The 18,821-nt window shown below is 32.0% G+C and overlaps 1 protein-coding gene across 2 annotated transcripts in view; it reads left to right on the top strand.

The window, feature by feature from the left end:
* Positions 1–18,821, top strand: part of Trappc8 (trafficking protein particle complex subunit 8) — an 80,105-nt gene that overhangs the window by 53,321 nt on the left and 7,963 nt on the right. For both annotated transcript variants that reach the window (XM_015482454.2, XM_015482453.2), the window contains exons 16-21: positions 395–542; positions 1,875–1,971; positions 3,125–3,193; positions 3,284–3,342; positions 5,891–6,064; positions 10,306–10,407. In XM_015482454.2, the coding sequence (XP_015337940.1) occupies positions 395–542; positions 1,875–1,971; positions 3,125–3,193; positions 3,284–3,342; positions 5,891–6,064; positions 10,306–10,407 (649 nt within the window). The remainder of the gene's footprint in view (positions 1–394; positions 543–1,874; positions 1,972–3,124; positions 3,194–3,283; positions 3,343–5,890; positions 6,065–10,305; positions 10,408–18,821) is intronic.

Genomic DNA, 18,821 nt, shown 5'->3' on the forward strand with positions numbered 1-18,821 from the left:
AACTTAGAAAATATAAATTGAATATAGTTTGTTCAGCCACAGTCTGAACTTAGTGTGAAAGAAGTAAAGGGAACAGTCTTTGAAATGTACAACTGTATGGTGAAGAGCTCAGTAGTTGTACAGTAACATTGGAAACACTATCAGAGAAGAGGCATAATTGAGATATTACTATATGAAGCAAGTTAATAAGCCTAGAGTCAGGGAGGTTAATAGTTTCCTTCCAAATTGAGTAGAATTAAACTAAAGATGGGCTAACTAGTAATTTTAATTTATTGTATCGTCTTTGTTTTTCTCAAATATGAATGGTCCTGAATTATCAAGTTTTAAAATCTTTATTTGTAATTAGAGAATGATTTTTAATTTTTAATTAATTTGCATGTATTTACTTCTTCAGACACAGAATCTTAAGGCACACTGCAGTTATTTGTACCAGCCGATCTTTGAACGTGCGAGCTACTGTCTGCAGAAGTAATTCTCTAGAAGATGAAGAAGGCAGAGGAGGGAATATGTTAGTTTTTGTGGATGTGGAAAATACTAATACTGTAAGTTAGTTTAGCGCTGAATTTTGTTTGTAACAAAACATTTGAATTGTTTGCCCTTTTTAAAGTATAAGTTCTTTTTTTACTTCACAGGACAATATAAGCTAGGAATTTGGGAATGTTCATATAGAATATTGGGAAAACATCTTAATTATCTATTAACTCTATAATCTTATCCCTTAGAGTCTCTTCAAATGAAAGGGTCTGCTGATATTAATATAATACATATTTACATGATATATAGACCCTTATGCTAGTGATGTAATCTAAAAGAAATCTCTTAAAGTGCTTTCTAGTCTCATCATTGAGGTATATTCCATTGATATAATTAAATTAATGAAATTCTATAAGATTTCATACACAGTATTAACTTAGTAATCCTTTAGTTATATATTTCTAATAGTACTGTTCCTTTAATATAAGGCATTTCCAAAGTTTCACCATTTTTATGCACTCTAAATAACTGAATGAATGTTCTTGAAGAAGGAAATGTGATCTCATACAACTTTAGACTCAGATTAATTCGGTAGTACAGATACTACTTGAATCGTTAGTATTCTCTTGCTTTTAGCATTCATAAATTTGCAAGGTCGCTTTTTTTTAGAATATTTAATGTTAATATGCTAGTACTTTGATCTTCAAAAATATTAGTATGTTTATTAGTTGAACAAGAAAGTTTTTAGGGGCTGGGGCTCTAGCTCAGTGACAGAGTGCTTGCCTCGCATGTGAAGGGCACTGGGCTCGATCCTTAGCAGCACATGAAAAAAATGAAAACAAATAAAATAAAGGCATGCTGTCTATATTCAACTACAAAAAAAAATTAAAAAGTTTTAATCATTTCAAATATTAAAATAGCTCTTATTTAGGAGAATAAAAAATTATGTACTGTTTAAATTGCTTCATGTACACATAGGCTACGTATTAAGGCTGTATTTTGTTTTTGTTGCTTATTTTTTTCCTTGCCTTAATTGAATGAGATCTCAGAAATATTAAAAGAAATAAAAAGTCCATGTTTTAATTAAAAATTGACAACAAATAATTTTTGACCTATTAAATATTGTCAGTACACTTATTGTGCTAGATTTTAATAATGCAGTGCCTTTCAGTATTTTTAAATTTACCACTGGATGTGCATTCTAGTTAAAAATACTCAGATAAAATGTTTATTTTTCTGTTTAAGAAAAGAATTTAAATAACTTCAACTTTCTGAAATGTGCATAATTACTTTAAGATTAAAAAAATCTCATCTGGTGTTAATTGGTATGGACTTGGGTAACGTCTGAATTTTGTTCTTATTGGAATAGTTTAATTTAGTGCTCCTTCTCTTTTTCATAGAGTGAAGCAGGTGTTAAGGAATTCCACATAGCACAAGTATCAAGCAGTAGCAAGCTCTGGAAGTTACAGAACTCTGTAAATCTCGCTGAAAATAAAGGTTTGTGCCTTTATCCCTCTTCAAAATAAATTCTGACAACATTGCTTGATTTTTCAAAGTAGTACCATAATATCATAAGGTTATTGGTGCCATCTTTTTTAAGCATTAAATTGTGCTTTCCTTCATTGATGTGATTGTAAACCAAATTACCCGTTTTGATCCAGTCTTTTCCATCTTTTTATTTCTTTCCACATTTTTCTACTTTTATTTTTCTTTCTGTTCCATTTTTCCCCCATTTGTAAAATCAGTACCTGAGTATGTAATCACTATGAAAATTTAAGAGTTTAGTAATGTATGTACTAGAATATGGATATTTCTGTTTTCTTCATTGCTGATAGACTGGTGAATAGCTATACCTATATTTCTACTACTTTTTGTGTATTTTCATATCTGTAACATTCAAACAAAAGAATATGCATACTGTGTCATATGCATTGACAGTTGCCCAGAATATTCCTATCAACTTGTCATCTTATGAATAATATAAGAGTATCTTATGGTTGTAAGATTGATATGAAGCTGAAAACGATATTGACTTTTACTGGAAAAGAACTGAATGATGTATTTCAAAAGACATAAAAATGTTCATATCCTTAGCCTCACATTAATTCTCATATAATCCTTATAATCTTTATATAAAAGAATTAATTTAAAATCTGGAAAAATTCATGTGTTCAGAGTAGTTTATTATGTTATTATGTTTAATGGGGAAAATTTTTTTGTGGCTTCAATGCAAATTATGCTACATTTCTAACTTTGGTCATTAAAATGTACTCATTGGCATTTTAAAAGTGTCTGCAATAGTGGGAAAACACACCCACATAGCAAAGTATGTGCATTAGATTAGTGTCATATATATGAGAAAATACTGAAAGGAAATGAAGAAATAATAGAGTGGTGGGATTGCCACCTCCCAGTTATGATCTTTTAAACTTGTTTATTTGGAACATCTCTCACATACGTGTATTTTGAGAAAACTTAATTTTATCCTAAGAAGTTAATGAAGAGTGACTTCATTGAAACGAAAACAAAAATGTTTCTAAAGTATTAATTATAATTACAAATTGTTTGACTAAAAAAGTCTGAATAATTAATTAGATTTTACCTTGTCATAATCTGAGGAATATAGTAAACTTTTCCCTTTTCTTCCTAGAGGCCAAACTTGCCAGTAGGGAGAAGGGAAAGTTTTGCTTCAAGGCAGTAAGATGTAAGGAAAAAGAAGGTAAATGCATTTTACTTTTATACTTTCTTAAATGTTCATTTTATATTTTGTGGCAATGATATGATTAGTTTGTTTCCCCCTCTTTTTTAGCTGCTATGCAGTCCTCAGAAAGGTATACCTTTGCAGATATCATCTTTGGAAATGAACAGGTATGCATATGAACACAATGGTATTTGATTTAAAAATTTAAAAAATTCTGGGATATTTGACTATTTTAGCAAAACTGTTGCTTTAGTAGTCCCCACACTCTGTGGAAGGTGAACATTTCAACTGTTGAGTTTTACAACGTGTGCTCAGTCCCTAAACAAACCAAAACTATAATATAAACCATACCATTTTAGTTATTTAGAATTATTTCTCTTTTGAAAATTTTATATGAGGTAAACATAATTCTTGGAATTTAAAAAAAGCAGAATTATATAAGGGAACTTCTTTGTTAGGAGAAATGGTTCCAGTACAATATATAGATATTAACCCCAGGATATTGGCATATCATTTTATGGTTCTGATATTCAAATAATAAGCTAGACAAATTAAGGCTATCTTGTAATTTTAAAGGTATTACTGTTGAGGGCAATAATACTCCATTATAATTGTGTATAAGAATCATCTTCAGGGTCTGGAGTTGTAGCTCAGTGGTAGAGTGCTTGCCCCTCATGTGTGAGGCCTTGGGTTTGATCCTCAGTACCACATAAAAAAAGAAATAAACAAAAATATTAAAAAATATTTTAAAAGTATTGAATATTATTATTTTTATATATATATATATATAAAAGAATCATCTTGAGCTGTAGTTTTTAAGCTTTCAAAAAATGTTCACTGTAGATCTTGTTAGATGCAGATTCTCAGTAGAATGGGGGTAAGAACCTAAGGTTCTAAATAGTTGTACTAGGTAATGTTGAGGTTATTAGTTTATAGACCCTAGTTTTGAATGTCAAGATTCTAGATGATTTTGTTAAAGTATAGGCTTTGCCTCCTCACCTCTAAAGCTATGGTTCATTGCGTCTTGAGTAGTGGTTGGGAATTTTCATTTTTAACCAACCCTGCAGATAATGTGAACAGATTATTTGGGGACCTACTTTGAAAAACACTGGACACACATTATACAATTTTGTGTAATTGTATATTATTAATGGGATGATTTTTTTCTTTGTGTTCTCTTTGATAATTCCAAATAACTTTATAATTTTGTACTTCTTATCCTTGGCTTTCATTTGATACACCTCTGTGACAATCTTTGACAACTTAAGGAAGCAGCTGGAAATATTTCATGGCTATAAAAGCCCAATGGAGATAATATGCTTTGAATGGTTGAGTTTAGTTTTGGGGTCTTCAGTTGTTTGTTTTGTTCATTTCTTTAAAAAATCTAAAAATTCCAGGGCTGGGGCTGGGGCTGAGCGGTAGAGTGCACACCTGGTGTGTGCCGGATTCCCGGTTCGATCCTCAGTACTACATAAAAATGAATAAATAAAGTAAAGGTATTGTGTCCAACTACAACTAAAAAAAATATTTAAAGAAAAATCTCTAGAAACATCAGTATGGCTCTTAAATTATATTAAGGTTGTAATTGTTTATTGTATTTATAGTTAAATAACTTTGTATAAGACTACTGTAGAAGGCGGAAACAAAGACATCTCCCTTTTTTTCTTTTTAAAAAATTTGTTTGTTTAGGGGCTGGGATTGTGGCTCAGTGGTAGAGTGCCATCTAGCATGCTCAGGGCCCTGAGTTCGATCCTTAGCACTGCATAAAAATAAATGAATGAAATAAAGGTATTGGGTCCAACTACAACTAAAAAAAAAAAAAATTGTTTGTTTAGATATACATGACAGTAGAATGTATTTTGACATACATACAGGGAGTATAACTTCCCATTTCTGTGGTCGTACACGATGTGGAGTTACACTGGTTGTGTATTCATATATGAACATAGGAAAGTTTTATGTGATAACATTTCCGCTTTTGACACATCTGGTTGAATAAGTAAAACTTACCAAGTACTACAGATTCAGGAGAAAACTGTGGGACAGTGTTTTATCAGAAAGTTTCACTCATAAGGGAAAAATATATTTATTTATTAATATTTATTTATTTATTCTAATCAGTCAAATATTTATTTTCTATCTTATAGCTTAAGTCTACATGATATATACATAGCCTGTAATTCATGAAACCATAAGTGCAGAGATTTTACTGTGAAGCATAGTATTCTATTAAGGGAAGTCCTATAGTTCTGAGTTCATTTAAAATTCTTTTCTCATGTTCTTTCATGTCAAGTGTAAAAGCCAAGTTAATGCCAACAACTGTTTGTATTCTGTTTCACTGGATATTGTCTTATGTTCTATGTATTCGAATGAGAAACACTTTGCTATTTTAACAGTAAAATATTTATTTTCAACATTTTATTGTTTTATTCATCCTCCCTAGATATTTGAAAGTCCCTGAGAGTATAGATTGATTATTTTGGAGTGACATCTTTTAAGATGTTGAGTAATTTGTACCATATCTTTTAAGTGATCCAATAACCATCCTGTATTGAACCAAATTGATAGGAAGTTACTGAATAAGCCTTTTGGGTATATGTAAATTATAAAATTGTAAATTTTGGCAGGGTATCTTTAAATGAATGATATAGAATAAGTTCTGACAAGACATTTAATTAAAAGAATTTACATACAGATATGATTTTCTTTTAACAGATAATAAGTTCAGCAAGTCCATGTGCAGATTTCTTTTATCGAAGTTTATCTTCTGAGTTGAAAAAACCCCAAGCTCAGTTGTCTCTGCATACAGAAAAACATTCAATAGAGGATGCTGTGAGATTGATTCAGAAATGCAGTGAGGTGGATTTGAATATTATCATATTATGGAAGGTATGTGCTACTAAATTATTTCAGCAAGCCTCAGTTTTTTCCCCAATGTGAAGTACAGTTTTATTTAAGACATTGCATTTCCCATTTATAATACAGAGCTTACAAAGTGTCATGTTATTTCCTTTCCCTATGTGCATGTTCCATATTCAAGTATTGAGAATGTCCAGTAATTTAATACAGCAACTCTACTTAAAAACTGCCACAGAAAGATGGTGTATGATGGCCTCACAGATATTTGGTTCTCAAGCTGAAGAATAAATGTATACTACTGTTCATATATTTTCTGCTTAAATTTTTCAGATTCAATATTCCAGTTGTTTTATAACTTACTTTTTTTTAACAGTTCTATAAAACTTTTAAAACTTTTTGCCTAAAGAATTAATTCAAATTAGATGACTTTTTTCCTGTGTCATTCTTATCTCTGTGACTGAGAATATTGTGGATATGGTAAGCATGTTAAGAGCAGGGGTTATTAAACTTTTGATATTCTTTATTCTGGAAATTTCCATATACTTTTATAACAAAGGAAACATAACATCATGAGCCCTTGGGTACCATTATTACGGTTTCAAGAGCCATTAATTTCTTGTTATTCGTGTCATCCATTTCCTTTGCCCCCTCCCTCCTTTTTTTCATATTTACCTTTATTTTTTGTTTTTTATTTTTGTTACTAGGGATCGAACCCAAGGCCTCACACCACTTAGCTATACTCCTAGCCGTGTTGTATTTTTTGGTTTGATTTGGTTTTTTCAGTGCTGAGGATGGAACCCAGAGCCTTTCACATGCTAGGCATGTATTTTTTATGTATTTTTTAAAATGACGTATTTCATCTATAAATATTTCTGTATGTACTTCTAGTAGATTTAAGACGTTTTTAGCAGATGAAGACTTTTCTTTTCATTGCTAGGGATTGAACCTTGGGTCTTGTACTTGTTAGGTAAACACTTTACCTCTGAGCTGTACCTCAAGTCCAACATTTTTGTTTTAATATAATTTTTGTTTAATATGATATATTTTTGTTTAATCCCATAATATTGTTATCTCTCCCAACCAAATCATTTATAATTCCTTAATAATTTTCTAATTGTTCCTCTGTTTAGTTTCCCCAGGTTATTTGAAAATACTATTGAATTTTAAAATACCAGTGTTTTAAAAATTCAGATTCAAGTAGAGTCCACATGTGGTCAACCAGAATTATTAGTATTTAGGCAGTAGTTTCCCTTAAAATGAACAGCAGTAATATAAAATCATTTTTTTTAATAGCACACCCTTTTGTATCATGCATATATTATTTTATTAAAAAAAATAATACTATTGTGAAATTAAGGATGTTCTTGGACAACATCCTTACCTCAATTCTGTGACAAAGCTGTGATTTTGTGTCACCTACTACAAGAACTAGCGTAGATAGTCCCATTGTAGGTCATTAAATTGATTAAAATTTTGTAGAGTGTTATTTTTATTAAACCAGGTGTTTTTAAATGGACCATTTTTGTTGTTGTTGTTGGGAGTATAGCTTTGTGGTAGAGTATTTGCCTAGCATGTTCCAGTCCCTGGGTTTGATGCCTAGCACTGCACAAATTCTTTAGGTATTTATTCTAAAGAATAAAAATCAGAGCATTCTAAAGAAATTTTTGCATATCCATGTAGCACAGTTCACAATAGCCAAACTATGGAACTAGCCTAAATGTCCATCAGTGGATGAATGAATAAAGAACATGTGATATATATATATATACACCATTGAGTTTTATTCAGCCGTAAAGAATGAAACTATGTCATTTATAGTTGATTATGTTGAGCAAAGTAAGCCAGTCTAAGGGAGTCAAGGATCATATTTTTTCTCTCATATAGAAGCCAGAGAGGATAATGGAAAATAAAGGTATGGGGGGATGGTGAAGGGAGACCAGTAAAGAGATTGGGAGGTGGTGGGGAGGAAGACAGGGAAAGGGATTCAAGAGCAGGGAAAGGGAAAACACTGCAAAATGATCTTGACCAAATTATATTGTTAATATGTGCATGTACAAATATGCAAAAACAAATTCGATTGTTATGTATAATTATATGCATCAATAAAAATTTGAAAACAGCAAAGAGAAGGTTTATAATGGGGGAGATTTTTTATTAATAAAAATAAACTGTTTTTGAAACCAAGCTTCATAAGAGTGAACAACAACAGGTGAACTGTTGCTTAAGTAATCTGATAACTGTCATTGATTATAAAAAGTGTTTTATGTTAAAAAGATTAGTTACATCCTATTAGCTTGAAATTAAATGCTTTTAAAGCTGAAAATCAAGATGATCCTGTTTTTAGGTTCAACAGTATTGCCCCTTAAAGTAAACCACCATTCATTAAGTAAATGTATAACAGACCCTTGGCATTCATGGCTCTCACTCCATAGGCTCATGCCATGTAACAATCTGTAATATTTTTGAGACAGGATTTTGAGTAATGTATGCTATATTCTGTTCTCATTTTGAAATCCACAATAACTTTGGCTGGGAGGAAAGTTTGATTTTTTTGAACAATGGCCCTGAACAAAAGCCCACTACTAGTGTCACTGACAACATGAGGAAGAAAGCTACCTAAAAGTGTGATTATCCTCTATTGGAAAGTGGAAGTTTGAATGGGATATGAAGTTTGATAGTAGCTGGTAGTTATAAATGTATTGCTACTCAGTTGACAAGTGGCTGGTAGATTGTTTTTTGAGTGAGAACTCTAGAGAATGCAGAAATGACACATTAAATTAAAGAAGTCTTGAAAAGTCATTTTAAATGTGGAATAAGATACACAGAAAGAATAGGACTCTTGAAAAAAATATGATTCAAGAGAAAACTAAGAACTTAAAAAGTTTTATGAAAAAGGAAGTTGGAAAAAGAATATAAAACTCTTAACCAGTCTTTGCCAGCAATAAGTTTGTTTAAAAAATTTAAGCTTTTATGCAGAGAGGAGAATGCATGATGGGTGACTGTTGTTCAATTTCATGGGACTGTTAGAAAACATGTCTGACATTGTTTCAAAACCTTATTCATCAACCATTCACTCTTGAATTAAAGGTCACCTCCCTATATAACTCCTGGGTTTCTGGGTTCTGCACATAAGGATGCTGAAAAGGTTCTGGGATATTCTATGCCTTAATGCAATACAATTCAAAAAGTATATACCGTTGGGAGATTGGGTTTTAACTCAGTGGTAGAGTGCTAGCCTAGCATGTGTGAAGCCCTGGGTTTTATCCCTAGTAAGATAAGTTCAGAAATTGGAAGTAAACACACATTTAGAAACTTTTTTTTGATGTTGGGGGGGTACTAGGGATTGAACTCAGGGGCACTTGACCACTGAGCCACACCCCCAGCCCTATTTTGTATTTTATTTAGAGACAGCGTCTCGCTGAGTTGCTTCGCAGTTGCTGAGTTGCTTAACATTTGCTGAGGCTGGCTTTGAACTCAGGATCCTCCTGCCACAACTTCCCGAGCCACTGGAATTCAGGCATGCACCACTGTGCCTGGCTGGAAACTTTTTATAGCATTTTGACTGAGTAAATTTTTGTTTATTGAATCTAATAGGCTTAATTTTTTAAAGCCAGTTTTTTTTAACTATGTTTACATGATGTGACAATAACAGTATATCAGAGCCATTTAAAGATATGTTCTTTGAAACAAGCAGTTAAAGAGGGAGATTTATAAACTGGAACAATTACTTAATATAGATGAAATCGGCTTACTGTCTTTAGAAGGAAAAAAAAAAAGCCTATTAAAGCATATGTATTTATATTTAAGGTGTTCCAAGGACATCACATTTCCACTGATAGGATTTATGATTACACTCACTAGTTTTTCTCTGCTATGAGATGAACCCTGGGGCATTTTTATAAGCAAGAATGTAAAAGGAAACCTTTTCCCTATATATTGGCAGTTCAGTAAGGATAGAGGGGCAAAACCATGTGTTATGACATAATTCTTTTGAAGAAGTTTCTTAAGTAGAAAATTAGGAAAGATTTCAAGATTTATCTCTTTAAAACACCCAGGCCAGATAAATTATATTGAATCAAAAGAGGTTTTGGGGGCACAGTCTTTATTGATTGAATGAATAAATAAAAGTTGAAATGCTGACACAGCCATCCAAGGTTATTGATAATTTATGCATATTAGCCAAAGTATTTCTGCCTTCCATCAAATGTTTAGTTACTTACTTTTGCAGTTATTGCCAAAGAGGGTAACATTTTTTGCTTTGTGTTTTTAAGGCATATGTTGTGGAAGACAGTAAGCAGCTTATTTTGGAAGGTCAGCATCATGTTATTCTTCGCACTATAGGAAAAGAAGCCTTTTCTTATCCTCAGAAACAGGTAATAATGTAGTTTGTTCTGGGGTTTTCCTGTGAACTTGTGGGAGTTTTTAGTTTGATTGGTTTTTGTATTTTGAAGAGATCTGATTTGTTCAGGATTTTATATTGGGATTTGGGTTGGTTTGGTAGCAGACAACTTACTAAAATTAGAATTGATGGCTGGTGATGTGGATCAGTGGTAGAGCACTTCCCTAGAGTGCTGAGGCCTTGGGTTCATTCCTCAGTACCTCAAGAAAATAAAATTTAAAATGAACAGATATTAAATTTAAAGTTGATAAGCACCTATAAGAGTATTAAAATGCATTTATAAACTTGAGTTTTCCTAAGATATATTCTATATTAAATCTAGAATTCCTAACTATGTAAAGAAGTGATTTGCTTGAGAGGAAGGGAAGCGTATTCTCCATATTTTATTTGTTATAACAGCACCACACCATGTAGAACTCTAGAGGACATTATAACATGTAAAGGGTGGCCTCTGGAGTTGTGCAGCAATAGTGTTTAATATGATTTCTTTCTTTTTCTAAAATACCATTTAATCATGCTAAAAATTTCTTTCAGAAAATTTAGTCACTAATAAATAATTTTGTCCAGTTATTTAAGTGGTGGTTCTAATGTTGTGTTCATAAATAATTTGCACGGTGTGCCCCTATTATTTTTTTATTATTTTTATTTTAAAATAGTTCCCAAATTTACAGAAAAAGTTGCAAGAATAATGTATAGATCTCTCTCACACTTTTCACTCAGAATCACCAGTGGTTAACATATGTCTTACTTGCTTTATCCTTTTTTAAAATTTACATGTATATTAATTGTTTTCTTAATCCTTCTCAAGTAGTTATTGTAAACTGCAGACCTATAGCTCTCTGTCCCTAAATGCTACATTGTATATTCCTAAGAATAAAGACAGTAACATAATCAGAAATGACTGTCAAGATAGTCAGGAAGTTCAAAATTGATGCATAACTTGTCCGTGTTCAGGTATCACCAGAGATTTTGGTTATTATATCCTTGTAACTATTTGGTTTTTCCTATCCAGGATCACACATTGCATTTAGTTGTCCTGTCTCTTTAGTTGTCCTGTCTGTTTTAATCTGGAATAGTTTCTTACCCTTTTGTTGTTGTTGTTGTTGATTTTTACTTTGACATTTTTGAAGAGCCTGGGCAGGTAATTTTGTAGCATAGTATCTTGTTTGGGTTCTTCTCATGTTTCCTTATGATTTCCTTATGGTAGTGTCTACCATATTTCTCCACAAGTTGTTTTTTTACTTTTCCTAATAGTAAATAATGTATGTGGAGTTCATTTGAAAATGTAAATGTCTGGTTTCTCTACTAATTTTAGCATCTGTTGGTAAGTCTATAACTTGAATCAGTTTTTACTCTGTTAATATTATATAATAGTAATTTTCCATTAGTTTTCTTTTAAGATTTTTTTTTTTTAAAGAGAGAGAGAGAGAGAATTTTAATATTTATTTTTTAGTTTTTGGCAGACACAACATCTTTGTTTGTATGTGGTGCTGAGGATCGAACCTGGGCTGCTCGCATGCCAGGCGAGCGCGCTACCGCTTGAGCCACATCCCCAGCCCTCCATTTGTTTTAATGGAGATACTAAATTTAATCTCAAATCTGTTGCTTATTTTAAGGAAATTGGTTTTCTTACTTCAATTAATATAAAAATTCCAAGTTTTAGTTCTAAATGTCATAAACTTTTGATATTTTGGAGTGTCTAAGACAACATCAAGACAGCATTTAGAAAATGAAGTTGTATGTTTCTATAAACTTTACTCTAGTTTTATTCTCATTTTACATAGTATATATTGGCATAGCCCTTTTATTTCTCTGTATATCACCATTTCACATATTATTAAAATAGTTTATATTTCCCCTCCTCTCTTTCTCTCATATATATGTAAAAAAAAAAAAACTTGGTAATGATAGTAAATGTTATATATATTTTATACATATATATATATACACATTATATGTTTATATATATATCATATATATATAAAGAAAATTTAAACTTGGAAGACAAGGCAATTTCTTTTTTTCATAGCTTTATTGAGGTAAAAATTGAAGTACAATAAAATGCACATATTTAAAGTATGCAGTTTGATCAGTTTTGACATGTATGAAAACAATCAATATAAAAAGCACTTCCATTACTTTTTTTAAAAATTGAAATCATGCAGACTATGGTTAATGCTGAGTAATGTTCCATTGTGTGTATGTATACCAAAGTTTCCCTATCCATTCATCTACTGAAGGGCATCTGGGTTGGTTCCACAATTTAGCTATTGTGAATTGTGCTGCTATAAACATTGGTATGGCTGTGTCCCGGTAATATTCTGTTTTTAAGTCTTTTGGTTATAAACTGAGGAGTGGGATAGCTGGGTCAAATGGTGATTCCATTCCAAGTTTTCCAAGGAATCTCCATACTGCTTTCCAGATTGTCTGCACCATTTTGCAGTCCCACCATCAATGTATGCGTCTGCCTTTTTCCCCACATCCTTGGCAATACTTATTATTGTTTGTATTCTTGATAGCTGCCATCCTGACTGGAATGAGATGAAATCTTAGAGTAGTTTTGATTTGCATTTCTTGAATTGCTAGATAGAGATGTTGAACATTTTTTCATGTTTGTTGATTGATTGTATATCCTCTTCTGAGAAGTGTCTGTTCAGTTCCTTGGCCCATTTATTGATTGGGTAATTTGGTGTTTTGGTATTAAGGTTTTTGAGTGCTTTATATATTCTAGAGATATTGCTCTGTCTGATGTACTTGAGGTAAACATTTGCTCCCATCTGTAGGCTCTCTATTCACCTTACAGATTGTTTCTTTTGCTGAGAAGAAGCTTTTGAGTTTGAATCCATCCCATTTATTGATTGTTGGTTTTAATTCTTGCGCTATAGGAGTCTTATTAAGAAAGTTGAGGCCTGATCCGACATGATGGAGATTTGGGCCTACTTTTTCTTCTGTTAGGTGCAAGTAAATGGATGGAGTTGGAGAATATAATGCTAAGTGAAGTAAGCCAATCCCATAAAAACAAAGACCAAATGTTTTCTTTGATATGAGAATGCTAACTCATAATGGTGATGGGAGCAATCAAGGAACTTTAGATAGGGCAAAGGGGAGTAGGGGCAATGGGGTAGAAGTGATGGTGGAATGAGTTAGACATCATTACCCTAAATACATGTATGAAGACATGAATGGTGTGAAAATACTTTCTATACAATCAGTAACTTGAAAAATTGTGCTCTATATGTGTAAAATGAAATGAATTGCATTCAGCCATTATATATAACAAATTAGAATAAATAAATAATTTAAAAAATCAAAGAAGCCTAATCAAGAAAAAAGCAAGAACACAAAAAATTAATATCAATGGAAAGGGAGCTATCAAAATAGCCTTTCAGATGCTAAAAATATATTATGGTAATATTGCAATTGTATGTCAGCATATTTGGTCTATATTAGAGAATGATCCGTGTGCTACTGAGTAGAAAGTGTATTCAGTCATTGATGGATGAAATATTCTATATATGTCTGTTAAGTCTAAATTTTTGATTATATTATGTAGTTGTAGAGTTTCTTTGTTTAGTTTTTATTTGGAAGATCTATCCTGTAGTGAGAGAGGTGTGTTAAAGTCACCCAGTGCTATTGTGTTGTGGTCTGTTTGAGTATTGAAGTTGAGAAGGGTTGGTTTAATATACACAAATACTCCATTGTTCGGGACATAAATATTTATGATTGTTATATTCCACTTCTCTTAAGCAGTATGAAATGTCCTTCTTTGTCCCTTCTGATTAACTTTGGCTTGAAGTCCACTTTATCTGATACAAGGATAGAAACCCATTTGTTTATCTGATCCATATGAGTGATGCTTTTTTTCCCCATCCTTTCACCTTCAGTCTGTGGATGTCTTTGCCTATGAGGTGAGTCTGTTGGAGACAGCATAGTATTGTGTCTTGTTTTTTAATCCAGTCTGCCAGATTATGTCTTTTGATTGATGTGTTTAGGCCATTAATGTTCAGTATTGAGATGAGATTTGTGTTTCTGGTCATTTTCGTTTATCTCTAGTTTTTAATTTGAATTAGTTTCTACTTTGATTGACTGTTCCTTTAGTGTAGTTCCTCCCTTCAATTTTTTTTTTAAATTTCATCTTCATGGAATATTTTGTTGAATATTCTGAAGTACAGGCTTTCTGGTTGTAAGTTCTTTTTAAATTTTTGTTCAACATGAAAGGTTTTTATTTCATCTTCAAATCTGAAGCTTAATTTTGCTGGATATAGGATTCTTGGTTGGCATCCATTTTATTTCAGAGCTTGGTATATGTTATTCTAGGACCTCCTAGCTTTGAGGGTCTGGGTTGAGAAATCAGCTCAGATCCTTAATGGTTTCCTCCTATTCGTAATCTGGTATTTTTCTCTCGCAGCCTTTAAAATTCTATCCTTATTCTGTATGCTAGGCATTTTCATCATGATGTGCCTTGATGTGGGTCTGTTGTAATTTTGCACATTTGGGATCCTGTAAGCCTCTTATATTTGATTTTCCCATTAATTCTTTAGATTTGGGAAATTATCTGATATTTCAGTGAAAAGATTGTGCATACCTTTGGTTTGTATCTCTGTACCTTCATCTATCCTGATAAATCTTTAATTTGGTCTTTTCATGTTATTCCCATAATTCTGGGAAATTCTGTTCATGGTTTCTTAGCATCTTCTCTCTGGGGGCCATTTTATTTTCAAGATTACATATTTTGTCTTCATTGCCTAAGGTTCTGTCTTCCAAGTGGTCTAATCTGTTGGCACTGCTTTCTATTGAATTTTTAATTTGGCTTATTTTTTCCTTTATAAGGATTTCTGTTTGTTTTCAGAATCTCTCTATATTGAAATGATCTTTTGCTACTTGTGTTTGCTCTCTTTTATCATCCTTTACTCTGCAGATCAGTTTAATTGTGTATATTCTAAACTCTTTCTCTGACATTCTTCCACTGTGGTGCTGATGGATTCTATTATTGGAATATCTTGGTTTGCTTGGGGTGATTTGTTCCCTTGCTTTTTCATGTTGATTGTGTGTCTTCCCATCTGACAGTATGGATCTAAGGCAGTAGATTTTCTACCCTGTGGACTTATTAGTGTTCCCGAAGGTATCCAGTACCTTTCTTGCTGAGAAGCTGCCTTTCAGTTTTCTTGGTATCACTCCATGGAGCAGCCAGCAACATGACCTTCTTTATTCTACCATCTTGCTAATCTCCAACAAGGCAGTTTCATCACATTGTGATTAAAGACTAATATTGATGACCTACTGAGAATTGCTTAACTTGATGAAGCTTAGCTTATTACTCACTTATAAAACAATGATTAATAGTACTTTATATATTTTCCTTCTTGTGGTGTTCACAAAATAGAATCAAACTCTTACTGGGAAATTATTTTACAAATTGTCTAGCATTGATTGTGAAGATACTTGTTGCTTTTAAGCCAGAAGAGAGAAACATTTTTAAATATTTTCTCAGGAAATGAGCTTCTGGCTATAGGTATCCTTTATTGGCTGTTGTTCATATGTTTTTCTCCTGGCAAATGACATATAGAATTTACTCAGTATAATTTATTTATTCAGTGCTGTGGATTGAACTCTCAGGGCCTAATGCATGCTAAGCTTATACTATCACTTAGGTCATCTACCTTAATTCAGTATAATTTAGAAGTTTCAATTTTTTGGATGACTGGAATATATCCCATCTATGTGAACTCAGTTATAGTGATTTAGCATCTCTCTGTAGTGCAACTTCCAAGAAGATGATAATATAAAGGACTTGAGTCTGTAAGCCTGAATGACAGACTCTGGAAAAAGGTGAAATCACCAAGGTTAATATCAGTTTTCAAGTCTTCTGAAAGGTAGGCAACTAACCCATCCAAAGTAGGCATATGTTAACATAGTTAGTGCATCACTCCTGTGTTTTGAGTCTTTCATTGTAAATTTAAATTTGTTTGAAGTCTGAAATAGTGTATTTTATACAAGTGCTTTTTAAAAAATATTATATTTAGCTACAGGAAATTCTCTTATTTGGTACCAGGGAATAATGCAATCACATAGGTAAATAATATATATCATTTATTGTGTGTTTGTCATTTATCAAGCATTGATTCAAATCGGTACTTCTCTTAACAATCCTGGAGGTGTAGGGGGATGTCCTCATAATCTGGATCCTCTTGTTTAAGCAACAAAAGATACACAAAATTTTAATTTTAAATCATATGGTTAGAAGAAAGAAGATAACACAGTTATTAAATGCATGGGCTTTAGGGGTCAAATAGAACTGTGTTACTTAAGATCTTGTGCAACCTTTAATCTTTCTGAAGAATTCTCCTCCTGTTTATTTAATTATTTTTAAATTTTCTTAGTTGTTGAGAGATCTTTATTTTATTCATTTATTTATGCCTTGCTGAGAATCGAATTCAGTGTCTCACACATGCGAGGCAAGTGTTCTACCACTGAGCCAAATCCCATTCCCTTCTCCTGTTTGTTTTATCTTATTTTTTCCATGTTTTTTTTTTAAAATTGGTGCATTATACTTACTTACACATCATGTTGGGAAGTCATTGTTAAATATTTGTACATGAACACAATATAACGATGTAATTTGGCCAATATCACTCCCCAGTATTTTCTCCCCTCCCTCCTTTCCCCTAGTCCCTTTCCTTTACTCTACTGTTCTCCTTTTGATTTTCATAAGATTTTATTTGATCATTAGATGGTATTTTTTTAGTCAATTTCCATATATTTGTGTATTACACGAGTTTCAAGTGTTTTGCTTTTTACATTTTTTTTATGGAATAAATTTCTAGACATTAAATTGTTGGCCCATATGGTTATATACTTATCTGTTAACACTTACTAGAATATATACTCTTTGGTTTTTTTATTTATTAATTTAAAATTTTTAAAAAAATATTTATTTTTTAGTTGTAGTTGGACACAATACCTCTATTTCATTTATTTATTTTTGTGTGGTGCTGAGGATCGAACCCAGGGCCCTGCACCGATAACATCAGCATGTTATTGGGGGGAAATAAATAAATAAATATATATATATATAAAAGCACTATATGTGTGTGTGTGAATGACATATTTATTTATATAATTTATTTTTATTATAAATTTTTATTATATATATAAAAGCACTATATATATATGTGTGTGTGAATGATTATTTATATAATTTATTTTTATTATAAATTTTTATAACACACACATACACACACTGGTGATTTTTTAGTTTCAGTAGTCAGTGGGTTGACTCTGGACCTCATTATTAGAATCAGTACTGCAGTGTTCATTTTTTAACAAATTGAATGCTGGCGTTTTATAACCACATAGATTTAGAGATCAGCAAACTTTTTCTGAAAAAGGCCAGAAAATAGATATTCAGGTCTTTGCTGGATAGGCAGTCTCTATAAGTGGAATCCAAAAGCAGCTGTAAAGACTTGTGAATAAATGGATGTGGCTCTATTTTGATAAACCTTTCTTTACAAAAACTGGAAGCAAACTAGATTTGGACCATTGGCTGTAATTTGCCAGTCTTTGGGTATAGGTCAGAATCATACTAGGCTAGCAGGAAACTAAAAATCAAAATTCTTGTGTGTGGGAGGGTAAATACAATGAAAATAATTAAAAGAGAAATAATATAGGATACTTCTATTTTCATTTAGATAATAATAATTAATATTTAAAAAATATTTATAATATGTCTAATGCTGGCTGTATTGATTTTTTACATGCTGTTAACCTTCAACCAGTATAGCTAAAGCACTATAATCTATAGCAATATTCTTTCAAAATTGAATTTTAAGTCAACCTTAGATTTTCAACTATTTTTTTAAAAAATATTTTATTAGTTGTTGATGGACCTTTACTTATTTATATGTGGTGCTGAGAATTGAACCCAGTGCCTCATACATGCTAGGCAAGCACTCTACCACTGAGCCATGACCCCAGCCCCAGATTTTCAACTATTAAAACAGGTGCTATGCAATTGAATGTTTACACCCAAAGTTCTAAGCAATTTTACTGAATGAGAATCACATCAAACTTTGATAAAAATCTAACACTGTTTGAACCCACTTTTTTATGAAATCAGTCTTAAAATATTAAGTAACTTATTCAAGATCACAGAGCTAATTTGTGAAATTGTTGGAATTGAACCTTAACTCCAGCACTAAATGAATAAGTGAATTTATAATTTCAGATCCTGATAACTTTATTCTGGATTACAGTGCAGATGATAACAACTGTTAGTTAATAGCAGAAAACTGTTTATCCTTTATATTCTCCTTACTGGTTTTAACTTCTTTTGTTTGTTTACACTGTACCCCCCCCCCCAGCCCCATCCTTTAATCTTAACAGCTAGTG

This window comes from Marmota marmota, unplaced genomic scaffold (genome assembly GCF_001458135.2).
Source record: "Marmota marmota marmota unplaced genomic scaffold, marMar, whole genome shotgun sequence".
Classification (NCBI taxonomy): Eukaryota; Metazoa; Chordata; class Mammalia; order Rodentia; family Sciuridae; genus Marmota; species Marmota marmota.